Below are 27,510 nucleotides of genomic sequence, written 5' to 3' on the forward strand. Positions count from 1 at the left end.
GCATATCCAAGGAGACAGACAGAAATTAAAGCTTATTTGGAATGCCACAAAAGATGTCCCTTCAAGTTCAGAATACAATCTTTCAGCCAGTTGTAAAAAAAATCAAGAGAATGGCCAGCATTTCGTCATGAATACAACTTTTTCACATTTTCGGCCATTTACTTTTAATGCCCATTATAACTTGACTGTCAGGTGCAGTCCGGGGAAAAGAGCAATGGTGTGCCGCTCTTGTTCGAGCTAAAGCCACCTCCCTCTCTATTTGGGATTTCCTTTACCACTGGGCCTCCATTTCCTGTTGTTGAATTCCTCTGTTCCCCACAGCACCTCAGAGAGAATGTGAAGCATAATCCTTTCATATATCTTCCTTGTAAAGTTCACTCCAGGTCACAACGATGCCTCAACGCTCTTTTTCCTTTTAACATATAACAAATTCCACAGCTGTTCTTCCATTGCGAAATGATACTTGTTCCAGTTCACAGCCCACTTGCTAACTAACCGAGAAGGAATTTGAATAAAAGATGTTTCCACCGTGTGTTTATTTACGAACAACAAAATGTGGAGCATGGCCAGATCTCAGATGCTGCCTAACAGAGAACCCTTTTAACAGGCTCTAATGAGGACTTAAAGCCTGGCTGTGTTTGCTACTTTCATGCTAATCGTGTATGAAGGTTATTGGATGAGAAGAAATCTTAGTGTATTGTTGCGAATTATTATTATTTATTTGTTTAGTCTTACTGATGCAGTGGAGTAAGTCAACTGTGTATTCATTATTTTCCTTTTTTGCTGGCAATGCTTTGGACCCTGTGATTAATGAGGCACATATGGACAGAATTGCTACAATGGTCACTGAGAACAGACAAGGCTAATACCTAAAACCAAACTGGAAAACAATGGAAAATCAGGCAGATTAACAAAACCAAAATGCTTTAAATTGCCCTTGCCAAAAAATGACGACACCCTTAATATTTTATTGCACAACCTTTGAGGCAAAATTTCTTCACTTCCAGCTGTTTTCAAAGCAATGTTCCCCCACATTGCCGGCCGGCTGTTTTTAATCATGTTAACCGATCTTTAAAGAAATTGTGTTCTGTGACAGTTTACTTACCGGACCGAACAAAGAGGCCCTTCTAATATTTCACTAGAAAATAAAATTTGTCCTTTTCATATTCAGTCTGTGACTTTGAGGATAATAGTTTTTGCTTCTGTGACACCTCAAATCGCAAAGAACAAAAAAACAAGACAAGAATTTTGATGGTAGAAACGTGTTTACTGCGGCAGCCTATTTTAATTTAATGATTGCGACCCACTTTCTCCTAACTACAGCAAAATAGACTCAGTTTATTCAATACATTTACAGTATATACTGTGTTTGAGGGGAGGTTCCTAAACGTGGCCCACTTCCAACATGTCACTCATAATCTTGACAAGCTGAGATTCCACTCTGATCTTCAACTTTTATTTGAAAACTATGCTAATCTTAAACCCAAAGCGAAATTCCATCAACAGGAATCTTTTAGTCCTCAAAGTGATTTACGAATGTGAACTTCACAGACAAGCTGGGTTAGGCCTTCTTCCACACCTACCCGCTAAAAATGGTACTTGGCAGTGGCGGTAAACGTTTGGATTCCAGTTTACGAATGTAAATGTCCAGTGCAGTGAATGAGTTACTAAAACTAGGAATAATCACCAGTGTGTTGGGATTCATTAGTGTGCCGTGAGAACTCCTAAGGTGTGGCATGGGAGAAACTATCACATTTAAATTAATTGGCCCTAAAATAATAATTTGTATCTTTGTTCATCTATCTTGGCCAATAATTTTAGAGAGACAGACAGACTGAACAAATTTACTTTCCTCTGTAAGATAGCAGAAGTATATGATGGGAATGCGTATCCACTTTTTGTGACATTTTTGCCTGGCGGTGTATGCGTGTGCTGTGCCCTGAAACTTTTCAAATTTCAAATGTGCCTTGGCACAATAAAGGTTGGGAATCACTGCACTAATAAAAAGCTGCTGTGTGAAAGGTAAAGGTCAGATAATATGACTGTTTTTAGCACTAGCGTCTACTGAATATGTTTTTTAAAACAGAATCATTTTTCTTTTTCTGGTTCGAAATAATACCAAACTTTAGAGCATTCTCTAAAACAGACGGTTTCTTTCTAACCTATTTCTTTTTTCAAGAAAATGATTTGATTTGTCGCTTCATGCCGCATGCGTAGCAAAGTGAACTAATCTGTACTGCTGTGTAAAAACGGGCCTATAGATACATTTCAATGAAGAGAAATTCTTTGCAGTACTCTTCTAGATCATTTTCAATGAAGAGAAATTCTTTGCAGTACTCTTATAGATCATTTTCAATGAAGAGAAATTCTTAACAGTACTGTGGGTAGGATTTCTGAGAAACACATGGGCTTTTGAAGAGTCAAATATGCTGGCTGCACATAACTGTCACTCTGCCTGCAAAAGAAGCTTTTAAGTCGATACTGCTATTTTCCTTAAACAGAAATCCAATAAAGGCCGGTGGAGAGAAATTGCTCACTTAACCATCCTTTAGTCCACCTTTGCCCCATTTTAAATCTCACTATATTATGTTATAATGACAACACAGCGCAGTGTGAATTTGATTCCATTATCTCGCCCTCGTCCAATTTCTGTATAGGGCCAGTCGATGTTTTAATGCAGTGCTACGCTACACTACATACAAAATAATTAGGACATATCGTCATTATGCCGACAAGAAAATTGAAAACAGAAATGGTTTCCACTTAACAGCTGCAATAGCCTCCACTTTTCTGGGATGACTACTAGAGTTTAGTCACTCAAGTCATTAAACACCATACTTATTCAAGCATTATAGATGTTGCTTTATGGACTTGCACGCACGCTAGAACCGAAAAGGCTCTTAATTAAATTATCCTCATGTTCCACTTTAGTTAACCACTCTTTAATCTTATGGTGATACATGTTAAATTATCCTTTTTTTACATAGATGCACACTTTAATCATTGATAGATTCCCTTCCATGAGGTTTGACTGATAAGATGTCGCAGAAAGGAAGGAAAAAAAACAAATGTATGATTGTGTCGCTGTCTCTTGGAAAAATTAAGTAGAAATCTCTCTGAGGGCTGTTCCTGCTGCTACTCAAGATCAGCATCTATGTCCGAATGCCCATACACATCAATCAGCAGTTGACAAGAGCGGCAGTCTCTGTAGCTTTAACACAAGACACCGGCAATACATCAGCTTGTCTCTGGAAGTGAATCTTAGAGAAAGGTGCTCGATGTGCACGGACATTCAATACGTTTATCTGCAGGTTGCCACGGCTGAACCGTGCTTTCCCAACCGCATCTTTGAATCTCCCTCACTCAAACTGCGATAGCAACATAAACCTCAGCACAATTAAGACAAATGGTTGCCATTATTTCTGACTCGGTTTTCTTGATACTAATGTTGACCGACGTTTTCCCCATGCTCATTTCTGTGTTTAGGTGACCTGGGCAGAGCAACAGGTAGCCAAACGTAGGAAAAAAAGGGATATCTACGTAGAACCGGCTGATCCAAAATTTGTGGAGCAGTGGTACCTGGTGAGTTGACATTGTCCTGAGCTCTGCATGTGTGTGTGTTTTTGTGTACTTGAATTTGTCACTGCACACTGGTTGAGCTATCAAAATAAATAGTCAAGCCATTTTGTTTTTATATTGCCCTTAATGGCGGAAAAATCGGAAAGAGGTGACAAATATTAACATCCCCTGATCTTTACCCTCAGGAGAGCAAGGGAAAATATATATAGATATTTTTTTTAATTTATTTGTATGTTTCACTGAATTTCAGGCATCAGAATGTTTTGCTAACCACTCCTGCGAGGGTGCTTCAATTCGATTAGTAGTTGTTAAGGGGCTTGTTTTTAAACAAAAGGCACATGCAGAAATGGTATCTTTAAAACTTCAATAATGATACAAAGAATTGATGAATTATGAATCAAGCGAAGATGCAATTTGTTTGGGAAAACATTTTTTATTGGTTTTTTCAAAACATGACAGCACAAGGTTGAAAAGCTTCTCCAAAGTCTCGTGTCAATAGAAACTGGAGCAACACCTTCGCTTTTCTCAAATCCCTTTCACCGCTGGAACCGGTTTTGCTTTGATCAAAATGTATACATGCACTTTGGAAACGTGGCTACAAAAGAGCTCGGTGCCGCTTCGGCTGCTGTCTCTTCCATTTCTTTTATTCATGCGTGGGGAGACAGCCATTTTTTGTTTACTTAACTGGAAAGAGAGATGAGAAGAGGAAAATGACAAAATAATTTAAAGACTAAAATCACTAGTTTTATGTCTGGGATAATGATGCAGTTGATGAACTGATGCAATTAGAGGCAAACTTGTTACATCGTTGTTTTTTTTCCAAACACATTGTCAATGACCATGGCATTGGTTTATCTGTTGATTTTCCGTCTGTCTCACGCACGTTTTTATCAGCATTGTCACAGCTTATGTTGATTTTCTTTGAAGAACAAACATTGTTGTCTGGTAGGATGCACTTCTAACGCCATCTGCAAGGAGAGCCCACTGGATCAGACATTTTGTAAATATTGCAAACTAGCTTTGAAGCAGATGAAAGCCTCAGCTTTGAAAAGGTCAGATTGAATGTCAAGCGCAAATCAAACTGCATACAAAATGATTTGTGAGCCATCGTCCAAGTCTCCAGTGTTTTGCTCGGCATTAATGACAAAGCAAACTTGTTGCACTGATACTTTATGACTGAATAATGTCTTTTGCGGCGTGCCTTATTGCTTTCCTGTTATTTCTTTCCCACCAAGGCCTACCTAAGATGACATATGTTTGTTTGAATGAACATTTGAAAGCCATTTTGCAGTTTCTTTCTTTACTGTGTCACAATGAATCATAAATACAGGGAATATGTTTTCATCCGCAGTACAACACCAACCACCGTGACTTGAATGCCAAAGCTGCTTGGCAGTTGGGCTACACAGGTAAAGGAGTGGTGGTGTCCATCCTGGATGATGGAATCGAAAAGAATCATCCAGACCTCAGTCAAAACTATGTAAGGTTTTAAATAAAGGGGAATCCACTTCCTTTTCATCTTTTATATAAATACGCTCAAATAATTTTCACAATTGCCATGTTGTATCATAGGACCCAGATGCCAGCTATGATGTGAATGACGGCGACCCAGACCCTCAGCCACGATACACACAGCTTAACGATAACAGGTACATGCAACTTTTTCAACTTTTAATTATAGGGAAATGCATTTTTCTTTGTGTTCTTCCACCGAGCTAAACAGGCCTGATAGTGGTTCATCCTTTGACACGGCTAGAGTCATTTCCCAAAGGATGTCTAATTGAAGGTGCTAAGATACTTTAACTTTTAATGCCTCATACACTCCGAAAATGTACAGTTACCCCCTGTAATGAGCCCGGCCCTCATTTCCATAATTGCAATGACCTTTTATTTCTTTCTGTGCCACCAGGCCGTTAAGACTGTAGAGCTGGTATACTGCCCTTGAGTGTCAAGTAAACAGATTTATTGAAATGGCCTCTGCAGGTGGCATTAAAGGTTGTTTACCACCACAGCGACGTCTTACAGCGAATACATAGAAATGAAGTCATCAGAATTAATGAAAGCAAGCCCTTCGTTTAGCTCTGAAAGAACCCGCTTACAGTCATCTGTACGACTCGTGACTCGCCCTTGGTCTTGACTGCTTTTCAGTAAATATAAGTACAAATAGTGAAAAAGACACATATTTGCCTCTTAAAGCATTTATGCATGTCTTTCTGTCGGTCTAATTAAATTTTGTTTTATAAATTGCTTTATGGGTCCCGGAAACGTTTACCCTCCAAACATCGCCGAAATCCGAAATAGTGCAAGTGGGGAAATATATGGGTGAGCCACGCGCTGAAGGAGCTGCATACTTTGACAGTCGTGCCAAGGCAGACTTAAGCACCTCTCGCGGCTCATGGTGGCCCCTAGCCCAGCTAAGACACTTACTATTGATGTTCCTCTCTTGCCGCACCTCTCGCTAACCCTGGCGCATCTCAGCCCTTATCTCTTGCCACCCAGCTCCCTCTCTATGCCTTCCCCGTGGCAAGATGGAATGAGAGGCGCACCGTGTTTGTGTTGCATTTGTGTCTCTCGCCCTCTCGGTGGGTCGCTGCAGATGCATGTGCAAACAACCAGTGGGCAGGAAAACTGTGTGAGCTTGCATCAGACTGAAAGTGTCTGTTCCCCTGCAGAAAGCCCAACAGTGTTCACCTCCATAAAGCTGTCTTTCTTCCCCAACATACGGGCCGCAATGAGGATGGCTCGCTAGCAATGTGACCATTCAACCTCTTGTTTATCTAAGAGAGCATGCTGTCGAGATGTTTTTCCAAAGTTTCCTTCCAGTCCCATCAGGATGGTTTACAAATGTGCATTTTCTCAATCTATTTATTTATTCCTCAACTCCTGGTACTTGGCTCATTTCTACTGGGTTGACTGCAGGAGATGCCAGCATAATTTAAAAGAACTATATTTGTTTGGTTTTTATTGCCCTGCAGAGTTTCTCTTGATGAACCTCGGCAAAAATGTTGTGCTTTTACAAATTCAGGATTGCAGAGCATGTCATACTTATTCTTACGTGACCACATACTGGCTCTATACTTTGTGTTCTCACAGCTCTATAAACATTAAGACCAAATTGGTAAAACCGTAGGTAGCCTTAATAGCCTCCAGGATTAGCATGTGTTGGATTTAGAATGTGTGTGACAAGACGTCTCGGGTTTTGAATTGAAAACCAACTTCTGCTAAATGTTAAAATTCATTGAACCAGCAGCAGCTCATCTGTATTGTTCAACCAATGTGTAACTTTGCTTCACAATGCAACTTGACTAGTACTTTGTGCGACTTCCCATCTTCACATAAATCTTTTATGAATGTTACGGAGCCCAAGGAATGACCACAGTACTAAACCCCCCCCTTTTCCTAGTCGTTTATCTGCAGACCCAGTTTTGAATACTTTTCTACGACAATAGCCTTTCCAAGGCATAGCCGTGTAACTTAATATCAGTTATGGTTTTGCACGGTGACAATGTTGTTGTCTGTTGTGGAGTTGAATACTGATCTCATATGTGGGCCTTGGGCTCACATCTGATTTTGATGTGAAGCAGGTTTGTCTCACTTGTTCGACCTTGCCACTGGGTACTCGCTGTAATCAAAACATGACTTTGGTGAAGCGAGTCTTTGTTAATCATAATCTTGATATTAATGCCACTTTGGCAGGTGCTTCATGGTTTCTTACAGAATGTAAAGGACCCAATGATTTGCAGTTTGCCACAAGTGCACAACTCCTGTGTAGATTTAACAAATGATCACAAACGTGTTGTTTTGCATCATGAAGATTTTGCCCATCTGAAACAGTGCAAACGATTGCAAGCAATGCTCCAGTGACCCTGTTGTGAACTCTGTTATTGATTTAATGGCCCAATAGGACCTTCAATGTTTTAGTTTCAAATGTGTATTAATGGGAGCTCGGTATTAACCAAGTGGTCTTGTGGTTTTTCTGAAATAAAATAATGTGATCGTGTTCTTGGTTTCTGTGACCGAGCGATGTAGTAATGCATCATTTGGGATACAGTATGCATAGTATTCTTGTCTCGGGGTTTATTTCCAAAACCAAGAAATGAATCTATCTCTGATAGATAGCATTTGTATTTCATGAAACCATCTACCATGTTTGTGTCTGTAATGAATGTGTCAAAGGCAGAGTTTGTAAAGGTTTGCTTGAATGCTTATCATTTATCTCCTTCTCATCAGCTGTATCCCAAGCATGTATGCTGCGGCAGCGGAATGGAAGCTCTAAGATAAAATGTTGCGGGGAAGTGCCAAGATAATGTGTGTGGGTTTAGTTTTTTTTAATCTTTTTATTCGACTTTAACTATGCTGCCGTCCTCCTTCCACGTAACTCAAATAAAAGGAATTGCCTGTGACAATCGCACGATGTTAGCATGTTTACTTTGTCACGAAGTATGCCTCATTTGGCCCGATAAAATTTTGCTTCTATCTTGCCTGCTTTGGCTTACAGACTTGGTTTTCCTGTTTGGGGTCGGTTAAACGCAACGGGGGTCTGCGATTATGTTGCAGGGCATTAGGTGTACCAGTATGTATCCATCTCGCCGAGTGCACCTAACTGGAATGTGCTGATCAGCCACTCTTTTGGCCCGTGGAACATTGCAGGGCCTGGAGCTAGCTCTTTTACAGCACAAAGTACAAGTATGGGAATAATGAAAGACAGTCTGTTAAAATGGCAAATGTTATTCACAAAAATTCCATCGCACATACAGACGATAGGTTTTTATTCTGCCTTTGACTGATTTTGCGCACACCCTCCTCCAATTCTTGCAGGTTGTAAAGAATCGTGTATTTACTCGGTGCCTTAATGTTTATTTTTTGACAGATAGGAATTTAGGTATGTCTGAAGAAATCAAAACGGTTGAGCATCACGTTTGTTTTGTTTCACTGTGCCCCTTCTGCCATTTTTCTTCAACAACATATTCTCTCACAAGCAACACATTTCTTAACTGGGTGCATTACTTGGTCCTATAAATGTACAACAAAATGCTATATTTTTTTTTAGCAGAATGATATGTGATAAAGTTTTTCTCATCGCTTTTTTTGTAGGCATGGAACACGCTGTGCGGGAGAGGTGGCAGCAGTAGCCAACAATGGCATCTGTGGAGTGGGTGTGGCTTACAATGCCAAGATTGGAGGTATGTTCTATGGAATTGGTCATTTTGATAAACCTGTGCAAGTGCTAACAACTTTGCATTATGAACATTATGAAGAAAAGCATTTTTTTTTCATGTGATTTATCATCTAGAGATGTCAAAATTAATTGATAAATTGATTATAAAATTAATTGCCTCATATTTTAAAATGTTCGTTTTGAGACATTTTTTAACCAAACATTGTCCTTGTTCAGGTTTTGAAAAGTAATAATGCTCTGATTTCTCTAGTGCTTCATTAAAGCAGATTGATTTTTGTTTTGTGCTTTTGGAATTCTATATTTGCAAATATCTGCCTTGACTCTGGAAAACATTAACCATCAAATCTTCTTGTGTGATATTGCTTAGCTGTTGTTTTTATAATCACTAAATAATACTAAATAAAAATAATTGGTAGATGAACACTAATAAGGGAAAATGCATTCTCATAAACTTTAACGCAAATAAAATTTTATCCGATTATTCGATTAATCAATGGTAATGTTTTTTTTTTGTCCTTTTATGGATTGATTCTTATTGTCATTGTCGAAATATAAACATTGACATTCTCTCATGAGTTATTCTGTGGATCCCACAGCTAGTTTGGATGAACTTTAATCTCACAGGGTCGTCTAATAATGAAAAATATTGAACATATGGTTTTATCTTAAAAAAATAATGGTTACTTGATGCGAACTCACTTGACACTCTGCTGTCGTGTCTCTGAAAACAAACATGCTTTGGAGATTATTGATGCCATATGACAGAGTGATGTCTAGTAAACAGAAAACACATTTGCACAATGTTGTTAATACTCTGCTCTGATGTGTATCTACAACACAACCGCAATTAGAACAAGGCCCGGCTGCTTAAAACAAGCTTTATAATTGATGGATGATTTACTGGTGGGGTGATTTGTTGCGTTGAAATTTAATCGACTAGCGCGATTTCTCGTTCCCCCCCAACCTTTAGTAACTGCTTCTATCAATAATGAAAATGTTCGTGTTGATTTCACATGAGTTCAATTTCTGTTCTGACAGTCCTATTCTGTCATTAGTTTGAAATAATTTATTCATATTCAAAACCAATTAATTTGGTGGTTTGAGTTACTAGATGATGTGGAAACAGGTAGGTGGCATGGTAAACTGATTTTTTTTTTTTTAAAGAAACCCCTAGCAAGATATAATCTCAGTTTTGATTGCTGAAATTACTTTCCCATTGTTAAAACTTAATACAAATATGAAAGAGGAATTGTTTCTAAATAGATTCAATGTAAAATAAAAATGGAGCCATGTTAAAATGGTTTACGCATGATAGATTAGGCATTGGATGCTAATGCACGTCTTTACAGGATGCTTTCAAGAGCCTCTAATGTGGCTTCTCCAGATGTAAAATGTATTCTTTAAACAGCAGGCGTCGCTTTAATCTCTGTGCCTGTTCTCTCATTTCATCTCTGACGATCTCCTCGCCATACCACGTCATCCAACTTTATGATCATTCTCTGCGCCTTGAGGCAGGATCTTCATACATTCTCATTAAGATAAAAGGTGTGCTGTGTGTGGTCTCAAAAGGTGGCGCAGCCTTCTCAAGTGTTTCAGCTGTAAAGTCTTTTTTCAAACAGCCAATGTCGAACTAGTTGAAACAAAAGGCAGACAGATACATGTTCACTTTGGCCAGCCATTATAGCTCGTAGAGTCTTAAAGAGTCTTAAGTCAAGTGAGAGAAATACAGTCTCAGTGCTCTGCAATACCGACCTTACCTTTCAAAGTTGTTCTTGGCACTAAAGAATGCATTCCTACCTCTATAAAAATCTTTCAAAATAAACCTTTTTAGAATCTACCGTATTATTGCTAGGTTTGGGGTCCAAGTATGAAATTTGGCCTGGCACGGGCAACAGGGGGAATGCCACGCATTCACTGAACATCAAACTGATGAATGCATACACTGTCCAGCAATCTTGAAAGTGCAGTAATAAACAAATCATGGCCCCAGGAAAAAAAAAAAAAAGGGTGAGTAATTTGACAGTTTTTCGCAGAAGAGTACATTTACCTGTAACAGACAACCAGACATAAATCCTTATTCAACAAAGTGTGTGTATGTAGATATTATGCACACATTGTACTATAATTTACAGTATGTGTCTTGGGTGTCTTCTGGTTTTGTGGCTTATTTGACCTTTTGTAGGGCTGGGAATACTTTCAAGTTCCCCTTTGTATTATTAAAAAAAAAAAAAAAAAAACCTTGCGCAGCTGGTGACTACCACAGAAATACTACAAAAGTTGTTTGATGCCTTTGCAGTTTGTTATAGAGATGGCACTTACTTTCCCGGAACAGAGCAGCAATTTTGCGGCGGGGAAATTATGCAATGCATTTGGAACGTGTTTTGGAATTTCATTTGTTACAACTAATAGAGTCTCGAGGGAATGTCACTGACACAAAACGTAAGCCGCAAGAGAAGAATGTAAACACGGACATAAGCACTTCACACACTACATGTCTTTTCCACAATCATTAGTTTGATATATTCTTATGTCTGTCCAATTTTCTTTCTGTTGTTCCAATCAAAATGTTTTCCCACTTTATTTATTCATGTTTCAATTCACGATGAGCCCTTTCATCTTTCTGCTCGAATCCTCTGTAAGCTCCAATGCAGCTGAATCTGTTCCTTCTGAACCGTTTGGAGCACAACAGCAATTATTTTGCCCTTAATGTCGGTGGTGGGGAGAGCAAAAACCAAACTAAATAAAATAATAAGAGGCACAAAAATATTCCGTTGCAAGCTGACACCACAGACACCCAAAAGGCACACAGTGAAACTGCACTCGATTTATGCAAATATGAAACAGCACAGTAGTGTGCGTGTGAGTTACATCTCCCCTAAAATGGGAAGCACGATGGAGTCGTTGGGCCGCACATCGAAACTAAAGACGAACGAAAATGAAACCACAGTTGCAGTAAAAAGGAGCTACCCATCAACCTTAGATGCTACATAAAGTGGATATAAAGTCTGCACATCGGTATTCCAATGTCAGGGTTTTGTAATATAAAAATGGAACCAAGATGATGAATCTTTAAATATTTTTCACCATTAATGTTACAACCCGTGCAATTCGTTAGAATTGTTTTTCTCCGCAATAATAATTAAACAGCTGAGAATGTGGTTGCACAAGTATGCACACCTACTCTTATCTAAATCAGTGCAAGGGACTGCTTTCCGAATCATCTAATCATATTCAAGATGGACTAGAGACACCACTGCTACCAATTTAAAAGTCCCTCTGAAAAAGTTCAGATGTTCTTGTAGGCTTTTCCAGACATTGTTTTGCAGAAACATGAAGGTTATATCCAAACAGCAACTGACTGGTACTTGGACCTGTTCATAATTCCTTCCACCTTGACTAAGGCAGTGAGCAATGTTGTGTTTGGGCCAAACATACTTTCTTCAATTACAGGCAAACATTTTCAGCATAGTTTTATTGGATCAAAACATATTTTCCCACCTGTATGTGGGACATGTCAAGGGTATTTTTTGCTAAATGTAGCCAAGTTTGGATTTTTTTGGGTCTTGCCCAGCTTACTTTTTGGGTCTTGCCAGCTTACCAATAGGAAGAAAATTGTTGTGACATGCACTGAAGAGCCTTATTTTCTCCACTTGATGATGATCCTCACTCTGTTCCATGCTACGTTTAATGAATTGACTGTCCTATTCTTTTCTGGTTAGCCTCTCGAAGTCTATTGAGTTGTTTAGCTTATACATCACATTAGCAGCGGACAACATTTTGAAATGATTGTCTCATTCTTTTATAACATAAAAACTTGGCATTTTAACAAAAGTGAATAATAAAGTTCCAAAATAAGCCTATTTTCCATTTCGCCAATAATGCAGGCGTGCGCATGCTGGATGGTGAGGTGACAGACATGGTGGAGGCCCAGTCTCTGGGCCTGAACCCTCAACACATTGACATCTACAGCGCCAGCTGGGGCCCAGAGGATGATGGCAAAACTGTGGATGGGCCTGCCAAACTTGCCAAAGAGGCCTTTCTGCGTGGAGTTACTGAGGTCTGTATATGTTGAGTGAGTGCGGGAGTTGTCATTTGTATGAGAGAAATCTACTGCTTTTGTGTGTGTGGCTTCCTTTCAACAGTCTGTAATTGAACCGTTCAAGCATGAGGGCACAAAAGTGGAAGGAACAAAGCTGTGTTTGACCCTGACAATTATGAACGGAAGAGAAATGCGCTCTGAAAGCCACCGGTCACGAGAATAATGAAAATTAAATCTGAGCTGAAGGAAATTAAATTGGATTTGATGAGGAGATGTTGCATGAAAGTTTATTTTAAACTCAATGATCAAAGTTCAACCCCAGAACTTCCAGCGAATGCAGATTGACTTGTTATCAAAATCCAAATTTCCCCCCACTGTTTGATGTATAATATTGTGACCAGTCTTAAGTATGACAGGAGTTTGCCCAATTTGTCATTACTGCACGCTCACTCAACTGGTAACTGGCAACAAAGTGCAAATGTTTCTGTCAATTTTTGCATCAGCTACTAATCTCAGAGGCATTGAGTAATAAACAGTTTGGAGAAACACCTCAGCATTTCAGAACCAAATGTTCTGTAGGCTTTATATATTGATTGCCTATTTCCCCTGCAAAGGTTTTGGAACAGCGAGGTTAATTATTTTGTTTCTGTCGGTGCCGTTATTGTGAGTTACTAAATATTAAATGTGATCCACTTTAAATGAATTTAATTTCCGTTCCTATACTTTTGCTTGCACAAAGTCAAACAGAGGTGGAGTGTCTGGAAAAAAGGGCATCCTGCCGATTCATTCCCAACCCAAATTATCCTGCCAAAGTGCTTTAAGAATGTCAATGGTTAGAAAAACAGTTTGAAGAAAAGAAAAAAAAAAAGGGAGCGGGATCTTTAAAAACAAATGCTGTTAAACATGGATATGAACAAACGGATATACAGTGTTGTTGTAATTTTAGTCTTCTCATAAGAAGCAACAAATCAAGAAGACTTGATTTGCAGTTGGTCTTATATGCCTTGTAAACAGGCCTGTACTTGGTTTACCCTCTTGTTTTACTGCATTGGACCGTGTCGTGTAAAAAGAGATTGATAAGCCAACGGATCCCACATACGCACGCCATGCATAGATGCATCTAAGCCGTAGCACACAGACTCGTTGTGAACTGTGGGATTTGTGGCATGTGCCATAAAACTGATTTGGGACTGCTGACACAGACTACTTTGATGATTGCTGCGCTGTCGGTTGGCAGCGGGTGGCACATGTACAGGTTGGATCGATGCACAGAAATGGTGCCAGTCAATACTATAAAGATGATTTACTACACTTCAAGCACTGAGCGCTTGCATGGTATACTGCAGCGACTGGTCTGTCATCTGATATTTACCCGCTTTTGATTTTCAAAGGGGCCTCCTTGACCTTCTCATTTGAAATAGGCAATGATTTTGTGGGATTTCTGCAAGTTTCACTATAAATGTCTTTTACAACCTTCAGGGTCGTGGAGGTTTGGGCTCGATTTTCGTGTGGGCCTCCGGCAACGGTGGCAGGGATAAGGACAGCTGTAACTGTGATGGCTACACCAATAGCATCTACACCCTCTCCATCAGCAGCTCGACCCAAAATGGCTTTGTCCCCTGGTACAGCGAGGCTTGCTCCTCAACCCTCGCAACCACCTACAGCTCGGGCAATCTCAACGAGAAGCAAATTGTGAGTTTTGCCTCTTTGCACCACCTTTCATAAACACTTGTTTTTTCCAATAATAAGTTCTTGGCTTCTGAAGTCGAGGTAAATCAAATCACAGGTTTTGCCATCCATTGTTAAATTCTTTTTTGCCCATTCATCCAGAAAAACATGCTGCACCCCACCTCTGGTTTTAAATGGCTGAAATTGAAACATTCACTCAGTCATTATAAATGGTGGCATGTGTTTCCGCAGAAAAAACATCAGCAAGACCCTTTGAAGCAGCAACAGCTGTGGTGTCAGGTTTTCCAATATGAGACTAAATGCCAAAAAGTGTTGAGCCCAACCATTTTTTTTTTTTCCATTAAGTGTACACTCATTGTGCTATTCCACATTTAAACGACTGTTCGGAATGTCTTTTTGAAATGCACGATGGGGAACTTTAAAACACAAACATAAGCCGTTAGCTGGTCTGTTCAAACACTTGATGATGATGGCATGACTGGCAAAATCTTAAGGAACAGCAAAAAGTACATGATTACCCAAGTATAGTTCTTGCACAATAATTGGTTATTGATTAACTTGGTTTGGGATCTGCAGCATCATAACCCCCTGATTCTCCTCTTGACCGGCCCTCTTCTTTCTTTTTTACATCAATTAATTCACTTTTGGCCCACTATATTCATTAATTCACTTTTGGCCCACTAAAATGATTATGAATAATAAGTTAATGGAAGTCCCCTTAGAAAGCTGCTGCTTTAACATTCATGGCATAAATAGAGAATAATTTTGGTCTACTCCAGTCGCAGCAACACTTAGACATGTAAATTCTGTCTTTGCTTTTTTGTTGTACTTGTGTAATGAGTTGTTAGTGTAAAACTTAAGATTGGGGAGTCTTTACTGTTGCAGCAATTGTGTGCATACAAGCGTGAGGCACCACCACCGACTGTATTTGTATCGCACTTGTTCAGTTCAATTCAGTTGGACCGCATCACTTGGTGTGCATGATTGCCTTGGAGCTTCCCTCTATGTAGTTTCCTGACCTGCATTTTTTTCAAAGATTGCTTGCGTCTTGCTTCATATCACGGCACATATTTTAAGTCGCCCAACAGGAGCTGCCATGTGCAACTACAGCTCGCTGCTATTGGTCATAAATCTAAAAAGAGACCTGAGTCAAGGTTGAGGAAAAGGATTCAGCACTTGTTCTTTTATTTCATCATCAAACTCCCCTGCTGGACAAGGAATCCATATTGAGCACTTGTTGCTCACCATTTTCCATATGTTTAACATTTCAACTGCGTTCACTTCCAGCAGATACATTTACATGATAATAAGATAATAAGAGGCAATTGAAATGTCCGAAACGTTTACCCTCTCGGCTCGAGCGGGCTCAATTAGATAATGTAATTATTTTTTCCTTATCAGATCACGACAGACCTTAAGGCTAAATGCACAGACTCCCACACAGGGACGTCTGCCTCCGCCCCACTGGCTGCCGGGATCATCGCTCTAGCCCTCGAGGCAAAGTAAGTGCTAATCAGTCGATTTTCAAATTTCACGTTGCCCGCAGCTTTGTCCTAAGATTCATGCTCTAAAAATGTCCTCATGTCTACTGAGCTAAATATACACTGTACACTTAGCATTTTTTTCTGCTGAAGAAGCCATTTTGATGCAATGAAGCACATTGAAATAGAGGCAAATTTTCTGATCATTGCAGATAGTAGTTGACCATAATGTTGCATCTGCATTTATCTGGCTTGAATCTGAGTTGAGAATGTCAAACTTACCGTGTATGTGTGAATGTGTGCTTATATTTGGATTTTGTTCCAGTAAAAATTTGACCTGGAGGGACATGCAACATCTGGTTGTGCGAACCTCTCACCCTGCCCACCTGGCCACCAGTGACTGGAATACCAATGGGGTTGGACGCAAAGGTACACCACTCAAATTGTAGCTATCGTCATGTCCTTCAGCCTCAATGTAATATTCTGCATCTACTTCTGAAGCTAAATTGAAATTAGAAAAGCAGGTCTTTGGTTCTGAACAAAATACATTTCTTGAAGTGGCATGTGTTCCGACGCTTAGGTTGCGGGAGTTTCATTCAGAAGGACAGCTGTCATGTCTCCTCTCTTCTCCCTCATTTCCTGCAGTCAGCCACTCATACGGATATGGCCTGCTTGATGCCAGTGCAATCGTGGCTCTGGCAAAGACATGGACCAGCGTGGGGCCGCAACGAAAATGTGTGATCACCATGCTCTCCGAGCCAAAGTTTGTGCAACACACACTGCTCACTGCATTTCATAGCCAGTGATAATCCTCTCCATATTCAACTATTTTGTGCCCCAAGTTTCTATATCCGACCTGCATACCACAGCGGCAGAAAGGATATTGAATCATTTTTCCTTTATTCTCAGCATCTTTTGCGCACTGTTATTTTGAATCGAAAGGCAGATAAACATTCCAGTGGTTGTTTTTGTCTACCACAGCCTTTCAACTAAAGTTTCCAAAGCAAATTAAGAAAAGGTCCACTGAGAGGACAAAACCAAAACTGATATGTATTTTTTTTTTCTCCCATGCCTGTTTTATATCCGGTATTGTACGCAGACTGTCCTCAACCAGTCATTATGCACTTGTTGTGTGGGTGTGAGCATCCTCAGCTTTAGGCTGTTTCGAGCAGACGGTTTGAGCATCTGGGAGCAGGAGCAGGAATCAGGACAGTCATTCAAAAGTTAGCAGTTAACCTCATTCAGGGAGCGATTTAAGGATTCAGTCTTTCTCAGTCGCAGTCCAATTTAAAATGAATGTGTACATCTGACCATTTTAGTATGCAGTATTTTTAACATACATAATCAGTGCTATTAAAATGTGACAATAAAAGAGGCTATAAAAGGTGTAACCCCATTTAAGCTGTAAAATTGTATTTTGATTCAAAGATGTGCTGCATGGAATCGAAACGAATCGAATCATCCCGCTTTGTGATGTATCACGATACGCATCGAATCATTTCTTGTTGGAGAGATATCTTCATGGAAATGTCATACTCAGTGTACTGACAAGTTCATTCAATGACAACAAAAAGTAATTGCATCATACCTTCCCAAAGGTATCATTTTGAATCAAATGTTAATCCCATTGAGTCAAATCAAATTTAATCAAAAACCGTATTGAATCGTCATTTGTGGGTAGAAGCACTTTAGAATAGTGTTCTACAAAAAATCCATACTATTTCGAGAGGAATGTAATCATGATCTACATGGTGCTATTAGCATTATAGCGTTTTAAAGCTTGAAAGATATGACGTTGTAATCCTTGTACATGGTCAACATGTAATCACTGTCTTCTTTGCATCTTTTGATATGACTTCCTTAGACATGTAGAAGATATATGCAAGTTACTTAATGAACAAAGGAATCCTCCTGTACTTGAAACGCTGTGCCCTAGAGCTTGACTGTTTGCACTCACACCTTGTCAGCTGTTATTTCTTCAAGTTTGATTCTAACGTGACACAAAAAAAACTTTAAGGCAGCTATGGGAAGGAGGGTGTGAAGACAAAGATTGTTTTTTGACAGCACATGGTTGCTACAGGTGGTGAAACTTTAATCCTCTCCAAGGCTTCAGACTCTTTGCCCCTATCACAGTGGTGAGGAGTTAAGTAGCATTCTGATCCCAAGCTTAGAGAGAATCCCGTGTAGTGGTTCTGACGGCACGCTGTGTTCTTAGCTACATCACATGATGCGTATGTTCACAGAAACATTGGCGGCCATTTATCAGTTAACAAGAGCATAGATGCCTGCTTTGAGAGCGACAGTCACGTGACCTCACTGGAACACGTCCAAGCTCGGCTCACCCTGTCGTACAACCGAAGGGGCAACCTGGCGATCCACCTCATTAGTCCTGCCGGCACACGCTCCACGCTGCTCCACCCCAGGTACGAACGCGCAGCTCCACCTACACACAAGCTGGTCACTTCAGTCTGTTTACACGGCCATGATGATTTCCTGCAGGCCTCATGACTACTCATCAGAGGGTTTTAATGACTGGGCTTTCATGACCACCCACTCTTGGGACGAGAACCCCTCTGGGAAGTGGACGCTGGAGATCGAGAATGTAGCGGGCGCCAGCGACTATGGTAAAGCCTCTTTGTGGAGGCATATTTCTGTTTTCATCCGAACTTGATGCTACTGCAATCATCTACAGTTATGCTGTATGAATAAGTCAATTACAACTTAAAATTTAATTCCTGAAACTAAAAGTCGTGATTTTTTTTTTTAGATGCATTCAATTAGTGGAATAAAAACTGCTGCTTGTTTTGTGCAACGATCAAATTCGATGTGAAGTAGCTGCTTCATTCCTTCTCTAAGAGTGTAAGCTTGAAAAGAAAATAATGGAAAAGAGAAAAAAATTGAAATCTGTCAGCTCTATTCACACTCGGGTGACTTTCAGTCAAGATGAACCGCTTAAGATCCTCCCCTCCCTCACACACACTTCTTTTGCACTCACAACTAATCTTATTAGACACGAAGGGGGCATCCGGTTGTCTTAAAAGCGCTGCTCTTTTCAAAGTGTCATTTTGTGGCAAAAATTGGAGAGTCTTCTAAAGAATATGTTGGAACAAAATTTACTCTCGGGAGCTTGAGCCTCTCCGACGGGCCTACTTTTTTCAGGAACACTTTTTTTCCCCCCCCGTGCAAGCTATATATAAATATATATACGTATATAAAAAAAAAAAAAAGTATCTCCTGGCTTATTTTTCTTCTCAGGCACCCTAACCCAGTTCATCCTGGTGCTGTATGGCACCGCACCTCCTGGAGATTCTCAGCCTCCAAACGGCAACTGTAAGACGTTGGACCTCAGGCAGATATGCCTTGGTAAGATGCTGTCTCCGTCCTGCTTTTTTTCAATTAGTTAATCAACACTATGTTGTTTTATATCACCTTTCATACTTGTAAAAATAATTGAAAACAAAGCTGGTAGTACAAGACACAAGTCTTTCCCATTGATCACAGTCTCTAAACCCCAATTGTTGGGCCATCCCACACTTACTATCCCTTGTGTAAAAGCAGTTATTGTATCAAAATGTTATTTATGTACATGACATGGCTGAGAACAGACTAAGACACAGGAGGTCAACGCGCCCCGGGCAGATGTAGAGGTCACAACCTCAACCGCAAACTATTACTGATCGCTTCAAGTAATTCGTCAAATTATTCGAATCAAGTCCACATTGCTGTGACAGCCAATCCAAATACCAACACAGACGACGAGGTCCAAGTGAAAACCGACTGACACAATGACAGTCTGGCCCCTACAGGCAGACATGGGTAACGACATACTGACAAGCAGCCAGGGAGGGTCACCTGATAGTCATTGTTGTATTCGTGTTATCGTCTGATATTGCCTTTTAAGATAATGTGGTTGACTTCGAGCTCCTGCCATCAAGAGTTGCCACTGGGCATGATTTATTTGGCATGGTTTTGACACTGGCGAAATGCTAGCGAGTTAGCCTGCGGTAGCTAAAAGCTTTTGACAGAGGCAGTTTAAAGATGGTTATGCGTATTGTCGATCTGCAATACGGACCACAAATTTAGCGTCATGGGATTCATTTGATTCATACTAATTAAATGAACACCACAAGTGACATTGCCAACCGAGTAGTTAGCAGTATATTGAGCATGTAACAGCTCTTGAGGTTTATTGTGAGACTTGTGCATATGTTGTTTAAAAGGCTTGTCCAGCTCTTCCACATTGCAAATCTGCCGACTGCTTAAGACGTGCATGCAGACTCCAGATGGTTCATTCATGCCACGTTTCATCAGACTGAGAAGGTTACAGTATGCTCTCAATGCGTGGAGTGGATTTCTCTCTACTTCGCCCCCTACCTAAACACAGCCCCACAGCCACAATCAAAATGGATCTCCTCAACATCCAAGCACTCACCCGTAAATCATCATTTATTCACGACCTTATCCTGGACAAAGGCCTAGACATAATGTGCCTGACTGAGACCTGGCAACCACCTGATGTCTATCAATCCCTCAATGAAGCCTGTCCCTCTGGTTATAGATACATAACTAAACCTCGCAGCATTGGCCGTGGCGGTGGCCTGGCTGTACTCCACCGTCTTGATCTAGAGCTGTCCCCCCTCCCTCTACCTGATCACTCCTCATTCGAATCCCTTGCATTCAAATGTAAACCTCCATATCCCATCACAGTTTTACTTATTTACCGCCCTCCTAAACCAAACTCCTCTTTCATTCCAGAACTACACGATCTACTCACTACCCTCTGTACCTCCACTTCATCTAATCTAATCATACTGGGTGATGTTAACGTCCACGTTGACACCCCCTCCAGCCCCCCTGCCTCTGACCTGTTGCAACTATTGGACTGTTTACACCTCACCCAATATGTAAATGTCCCCACACATGACAAAGGGCATACACTTGACCTTGTCATCTCCTCATCGGCAATAAGCAACTTGCAAGTTCTCGAGGTCGGTGTGTCTGACCACAAACTTATTCAAATGGAACTTCCTTTCCCACGCCCCCACTCCAAACCCAAGCGGCAAATCTCATTCAGAAATTTCAAAAACATCAATCAAGACACTATAGCACAGGACCTCCAGTTTCTCTCCTCCTCCTCTGCAACCTTTACATCAGTCAGCAAGGCAGTGGACTATTACAATAACTCTTTGGCCAAACTTCTAAGTATCCATGCCCCCCAAAAAACCAAAACAGTCACTTTTTCACACTCAGCCCCCTGGTACACCAGTGAGCTGCGTCTGTTGAAGTCAACTGGGCGCATCCTGGAGCGTCGTCTTAAAGCCTCAGGACTGACCGTGCACAAACAGGCCTACAAAGAACATCAGAAGGCCTACTCAAAAGCCCTTGGGACTGCACGTGCTCAGTTCTATTCCAATATCATAAACAATACCCCTGGAAACTCAAAACAACTCTTTTCAACCATCAACCACTTTCTCAAACCACCTCACACCACTCCAACAGAATCCTCAGAGGTAGTGTCCAATAACTTTATGACCTTTTTTACCGCTAAGGTTAACAACATCCGCACCCAGCTCCTCTCCTCTTCTGGCCCCACCACTTCACCTCCTCCCCCCCTCCTTCCACCCGGGACAGTCCAGCCTCTCCGCTGCTTCTCTCCTATCTTGCAGTCGGAGGTAGAGGACATCATCAAAAAGATGAAACCCTCCACATGTGCCCTGGACCCTTTCCCCACAGCCCTCATTAAACAACAAACCTCAGCCATTAGTCCCCTAATAACCAATGTCATCAACCTCTCACTCCAGTCTGGCTCTGTACCCCCTGCACTGAAGACTGCCATTATTAACCCTCTGCTCAAAAAACCCTCACTTGACCCGGACAACCTTGCCAACTACAGACCAATATCTAAACTCCCGTTCCTCTCCAAGGTTCTGGAAAAAGTGGTAGCTGCCCAACTTCACACTCATCTTACCCGCAATAACATCGCTGAGAAATTTCAATCCGGGTTCCGCTCTGGCCACAGCACTGAAACAGCACTTGTTAGGGTCACCAACGACCTTCTCATGGCTGCCGATGCAGGCTCCCCGTCACTTCTCATCCTGCTGGATCTGTCCGCTGCATTTGACACTGTCCACCACAATATCCTCCTTAACCAGCTTCACTCCACTGGATTCTCTGGCACTGCTCTAACCTGGCTTCAGTCCTACCTCTCAAACCGGACCGAGTACGTTTCCCTGGGGGGGAAAAAATCCGACACTCACACTGTCACCTCCGGTGTCCCCCAGGGATCTGTACTCGGTCCTACCCTCTTCACTCTCTACATACTACCCCTCGGCAATATAATCAGGAAGTTCGGCATCTCATTTCATTGTTATGCGGACGACACCCAGCTATACCTCAAACTTGACCCCCCGCCCTCCATAACCCAGCCTTCTCCATCTCCCTCATCCATCCTCTCCCTGTGTCTGGAGGAGATAAAGGCGTGGATGAATCTCAGCTTCCTGCAAGTTAACAGTGACAAAACCCAAGCCATGTTAATTGGCACTCCCCATCAGATCCACACCTGCCCAATAACAAGCATCTTATTCGCCGGTCTCACTATTCCCCTCTCAGCCACTGTCACCAACCTGGGTGTGAAACTGGACCCTCAACTCAACCTTGAGTCACACATAAAACACATCTGCAAAACCTCCTTCTTCCACCTCAGAAATATCTCCAAACTCCGCCCCACACTTACCCTGACGGATGCTGAGAAACTTGTCCACGCCTTTGTCTCCTCAAGGATAGACTATTGTAACGCACTCCTCATCGGGATCCCTAGCAAGAGCCTCCAGAGGCTTCAGTACATTCAAAACAGCGCTGCTAGGATCCTGATGGGGGTGCGGAAAAGCAATCACATCACACCCATCCTCCGTTCTCTGCACTGGCTCCCCATCAAATTCCGAATTGATTATAAGATCGCCCTCCTCACTCACCATTGTATCCTTGGACATGCTCCCCCATACCTCAAAGAACTCCTTGCCCCAAAACCTGCCACCCGAAGCCTCCGCTCATCCAATTCTCACCTTCTCCACGTTCCTAAAACCAAGCTGCGCACCATGGGCGACCGAGCCTTCTGCTATACAGCCCCTACACTGTGGAACTCCCTCCCCGACCACCTAAGAGCACCCCAATCCACTGACACTTTCAAAACTGGACTTAAAACTCACCTCTTTACCTTAGCATTTCCGTAATTTTCTTTCTCATATCTTGGTTGTCGTCCAGTTGTTCTAAACTTGTCCTTGTTTTGTTTTCTTGTTTTTTATCTGCCATGTAGCACTTTGAGATTTCCCCAAATGTAAAGTGCGTTATAAATATAATTTATTATTATTATTATTATTAATGCAAGAGGATACGAGTAGGAATGGTGGAAAAGTGCTACTTTTGTCTAAACGAAGCTCCTCAACTCACCTCAACAGTTGAGGGTATTGGTTCAGCCTTGTGCACAATGCCAAAAATATAAGGCTTTCCAACTTGGCACTATCGTGGTTGGTGTTGTTTGATTACGGAAATGAAAGTTACAGGGTCACACGAGCGCCTCTAAGAATCGCAGTGGTATCAGCTGTTGTTTTTTTGTTTTGTCTGTCAATGCAAATAACCGAAATATATTTCTGTGTCATTTTGACCCAATTCTTTTGTCTCTCAGGAGCTTGGTGTTTTATATTTTTTCCCCCTGTGCTTTTCTGTGTTGTAGAGTGTAATCCCGGCTTCTACCTCCATAAGCAAAGTTGTGTGAAAGAATGTCCACCAGGCTACGCTGTGGGTTCGCTTCCCCTCAACTACACCGTGGGGAACTCCATTTCCCCGCCCTACTTGCCGGCCTGCATGCCGTGCCTGCCGCCCTGCCTGACATGTAGCAAGCTCAGCGGTGAGGCCTGCCTGTCCTGTCCTCCTCACAGATCGCTGAATCCCGTCACCGGCAGCTGCGATCACAACACCCAGTTCATGCGCGAGTCGCCCGGAGGCTTCATGGTGGGCCAAGGGAACGCTGGGTTGCAGCCCCAGCGCAACTCCCAATTGCCCATGACTGTAGCCATTCTCAGCTGCATGGCCATCATGGCCGTCTTTGCCGGTATCTTCCTCATGCTGCAGCTGCGCTCGGGCGCCGTCATCAAGCTTCCGTCTCTAGAAGCCGGCAGCGGCCTGGCGGGCACCTTCAGCTTGGGTGGGAACAGGGTGGTGTCGTACCGCGGCATCCCGACAGTGTGGGGGGACGACGGCGCCAACACGGACTCGGAAAACGAAGAATTTGACGTCCAAAACGAGAGGACTGCCTTTATCAAAACACAAAGTGCTCTTTAATACATTCCATTTCTGACCTGCTTTTTTTTTTTTTTTTTTTAATCCTCACCACCAATTATTGGAAAATTCAGGGCTGGTGTGTCTTTGCTTTCATGCTCTTCTCTGGTTTTATCTCTCGTCCTGATTTGGCCCTCCATTTCAGTGGGTTCCCAACATCCTCCGCTTCTCTGTAAGAGACCTGACAGCAAGTCGCTGCCCACTTGGAGCTCAGGATAGCGGGTGTGTTCACACTTCTATTTGACCTTGTGTCTTTCTCCACCTCTTCCTTTGGATCACTGGCAATGTGTTTCTTTCCCACCTTCTTCTCCAGCTCTTATTGTTCCACTAAAAGACAATTACCGCCTTTCTATTCTTCCTCCTTTCCTTTTCTATCAGTCTCTGTGCAGTAGCCGGATGAGATTGTTTTGACGTGAGGAACCCGACCGAGCGTGCTAGTGTCCATGCCCGGCACGTGAATCTTAAACCAGTTACTCTAATATTTTTCATAGTATTGTGTAAGTGAGCAAATTTATTTGGTCCCATTTGATTCTCGCAAGTATCAACATCGCAAATGCCACGCTTTTTTTTTTTTTTTTTTTTTACCTATCAATGATTTTCATGTGCAATGTGAGCCATGCAGCTGTCAGATTTAAGTTGGAGAAAGTAGACGAGCCTGTTTCCAACCTTGCAGCTATCACGCGTAAAAGCGTCAAAGTAAAAAATGTACTGGAGCAACCCTGCAGCAGCTATTACTTTTGATTCATCTGCAGAAGGATTGGACTCATTACCAACACATCACTACGTTCACTCGGTCCGGGCATATTAACACTACAAAGACAAATTGCCCACGCCTCAAATTAACAATGACACTAATGTAGTTGCTTGTGTCGTTTATTGTAAAAGAGAAATATAAGTCTTCCTTCAGCGGGAGCATTTTTCTCCTCCGTTTTACATTCCTGCTCTCTCAAGCTGAGTTGAAACTGCACATCATCAACATCCCTGCATCAGGTCTAAATTTAAGTGGATCTCTTCTGTGAGCCCCTCCAACTATGTTGTTGTATTCTGACTGACGCTGCAGAAAGGGATTTTTTTTTTTTTTTTTTAATTTAAGTCATACCCTTGGGGAAGGTTGTTTTTAGTCTTTGTTGCTCCAATGCTGTATTTCAAGGACACATCTCACGATTGAATACGGAGCAAATCTAAATCCATTTATCTCTCTTCAATAGCTCCCAACTAATTGATCCGGCATTCAAGCGCTGCCGAGAGAGGTTGTCATGATGATGATGACGTGCAAACAAAAACGCAGCTGCTCACCCTTTATATCTACCTCTCATCACTCAGTATGGTTTCACACACCAACGCTTACAAAGATGGAAATATTCTGGAAATATAAAGTAGGATTGACGTTTCATTTGATTTTTAGGATGCTGTGCCAGTTTTATCACCTATATCGTCAGCATTCATAGGCAGGCCTTTAAATCCCGGTTTGGGAAATGGGACGGGTCAAAGGATTGACTTTTTGGTCCCGTTGGCCCGCATTTACTCGCGTGTTAAATGGATTTTGCCAGATAGATGTTGTTTGCGATCTTTGTACTCCCATCCTCCCTCTGGTTCCTCTTGAGGTTAAGACTTTTTGTCCTGATGCCGACAATCAATTTCCCTGTTTAGAGAGCAAGAGGCAAGCAAAGAAAATAAATCCATTGAAAACCTAACCACTTGTGTCGAGAAGCCCTCTGTTGGGGTAATGTGCAGACGCAGATGCGATTACCGAGGTGTTAATCCCTTCATGTGGCTGCACAGGACTGGTCATGGATCTACATTAGTGCCTGCTGACATTTAGGCTTTAAGTAAGATACTAATTCAAAAATGCCATTTGTGGCATCATGGGAAGCGTTTAAAACGTAGCACCCCATAATGTGGCAGCAAAATCACTTCTCAGAACGTGCTTTAGGTCGTTTGGAAATCACAATGTGGAATGATTTTGTTATTAGAAGTAATGCTGGCGTGTGTGCAAAAGGCAAAATGTGCAACGTTGACTTTGTTTTGAGTCATTGCCTGCCTGCTCAAGTGGGTGCTTTAGAGTGCTCAGGTTTCGAACTTTCTCAAGTGACGCCCTTTCAAACGCTTGCAGCCATGCGAGTGACTTGGAGTATTTGGCCTAATGTGCTATGTTGTCCTCTCTAAACATTGAAAACAAGAACGTCCCGGCGTGTCCCATTCAAATTAAAAGGAGCAATATGTTGGCAGAACCAAAGACAATCATTTTGTCTGTCGTCTTAAGATATTTTGTCACTTGTCGATCCCCCCACCAATTTAGTGTGTGTGGTTGTGTGTGTGTTTGCTTGCTCACCATGCATCATCTCTGTTACGACACCGTGTATTGTTGAGCTGCTGTGAAGGATAGCGCTAGAATGTATCCCATCTTAAACTTAAGGGCTGAAATCAGCCCTGCGCACATGTGTGTGCGCGCATATGCTTGGTCAGTATACATTAAATGAGTTTCGGGGGCAGCCTCTCTTGACCCCCGTCGGCCTCCTAACGAGGTCCCCGGCCCCTTGGCTGCACAGTACCTGTGCACATGTGTGCCCTGTGAATACTGTACACGAATGACTTAGCTTAACTGGGACAAAACTCTAAATAAGGCCTATTTTTGTACTATACGAATGGTGCAGTGTAATTTTCTTGTAATTTAAAGATTGTTTGCTCTTGTTTTCTTCTTTTTATTTAATTGATGTCAATTATAGATTCTACTAAAATAAAGATCTATGCAAATTTGAAGGCATTTGACTTCATTTCACAGCTGCATGTTGTCAGTGTCTAGTAAGTGCCGCTCTATCAAGGGGCTTTCATTAAAAAGTCATTTGTTAGCAAAAAAAAATATTGGCTCTGCTTATATTTTGTACACAATGATCTAAATGGCAAATCTTTGTCCCCCTCCAACACGACATGCTGCATTATTCACCTCATTCGCTTCAGTGAGACTATTTGATGTATTGCTGCTGTAATTAAGACAATGACTTTCCACCGACTGTGTCATAAATCCAAATAATGAAGTGAGAGTGGCTCTGCACCGGGCAATAAAGCAAACCATTGTTTTTATGCAACAATACCTCTCAATAAAAGACTTGAGCATCTCAAGCTGTTAATAAAACTATAAAAAGTCATGTTGAACTCATTTGTAAACGCGCTCCCGGCCATATCAGCCAACTTTCTTTGGTCTGATTAAG

At 41.6% G+C, this 27,510-nt stretch overlaps 1 protein-coding gene across 3 annotated transcripts in view; it reads left to right on the forward strand.

Moving 5' to 3' along the window:
- The window catches only part of furina (furin (paired basic amino acid cleaving enzyme) a), a 45,560-nt gene extending 18,499 nt beyond the window's left edge, over positions 1–27,061 (forward strand). For all 3 annotated transcript variants that reach the window (XM_061277183.1, XM_061277184.1, XM_061277185.1), the window contains exons 4-16: positions 3,487–3,582; positions 4,931–5,059; positions 5,152–5,228; positions 8,674–8,762; positions 12,643–12,815; positions 14,277–14,489; positions 15,888–15,988; positions 16,293–16,396; positions 16,613–16,730; positions 18,211–18,390; positions 18,467–18,591; positions 19,223–19,330; positions 23,697–27,061. In XM_061277183.1, coding sequence (XP_061133167.1) covers positions 3,487–3,582; positions 4,931–5,059; positions 5,152–5,228; positions 8,674–8,762; positions 12,643–12,815; positions 14,277–14,489; positions 15,888–15,988; positions 16,293–16,396; positions 16,613–16,730; positions 18,211–18,390; positions 18,467–18,591; positions 19,223–19,330; positions 23,697–24,304 — 2,121 coding nt within the window. In that variant the 3' untranslated portion in view covers positions 24,305–27,061. The remainder of the gene's footprint in view (positions 1–3,486; positions 3,583–4,930; positions 5,060–5,151; positions 5,229–8,673; positions 8,763–12,642; positions 12,816–14,276; positions 14,490–15,887; positions 15,989–16,292; positions 16,397–16,612; positions 16,731–18,210; positions 18,391–18,466; positions 18,592–19,222; positions 19,331–23,696) is intronic.
- Positions 27,062–27,510: the final 449 nt, after the last annotated feature.

The sequence above is a fragment of the Syngnathus typhle genome, linkage group LG4 (genome assembly GCF_033458585.1).
Source record: "Syngnathus typhle isolate RoL2023-S1 ecotype Sweden linkage group LG4, RoL_Styp_1.0, whole genome shotgun sequence".
In the NCBI taxonomy this organism is placed as follows: Eukaryota; Metazoa; Chordata; class Actinopteri; order Syngnathiformes; family Syngnathidae; genus Syngnathus; species Syngnathus typhle.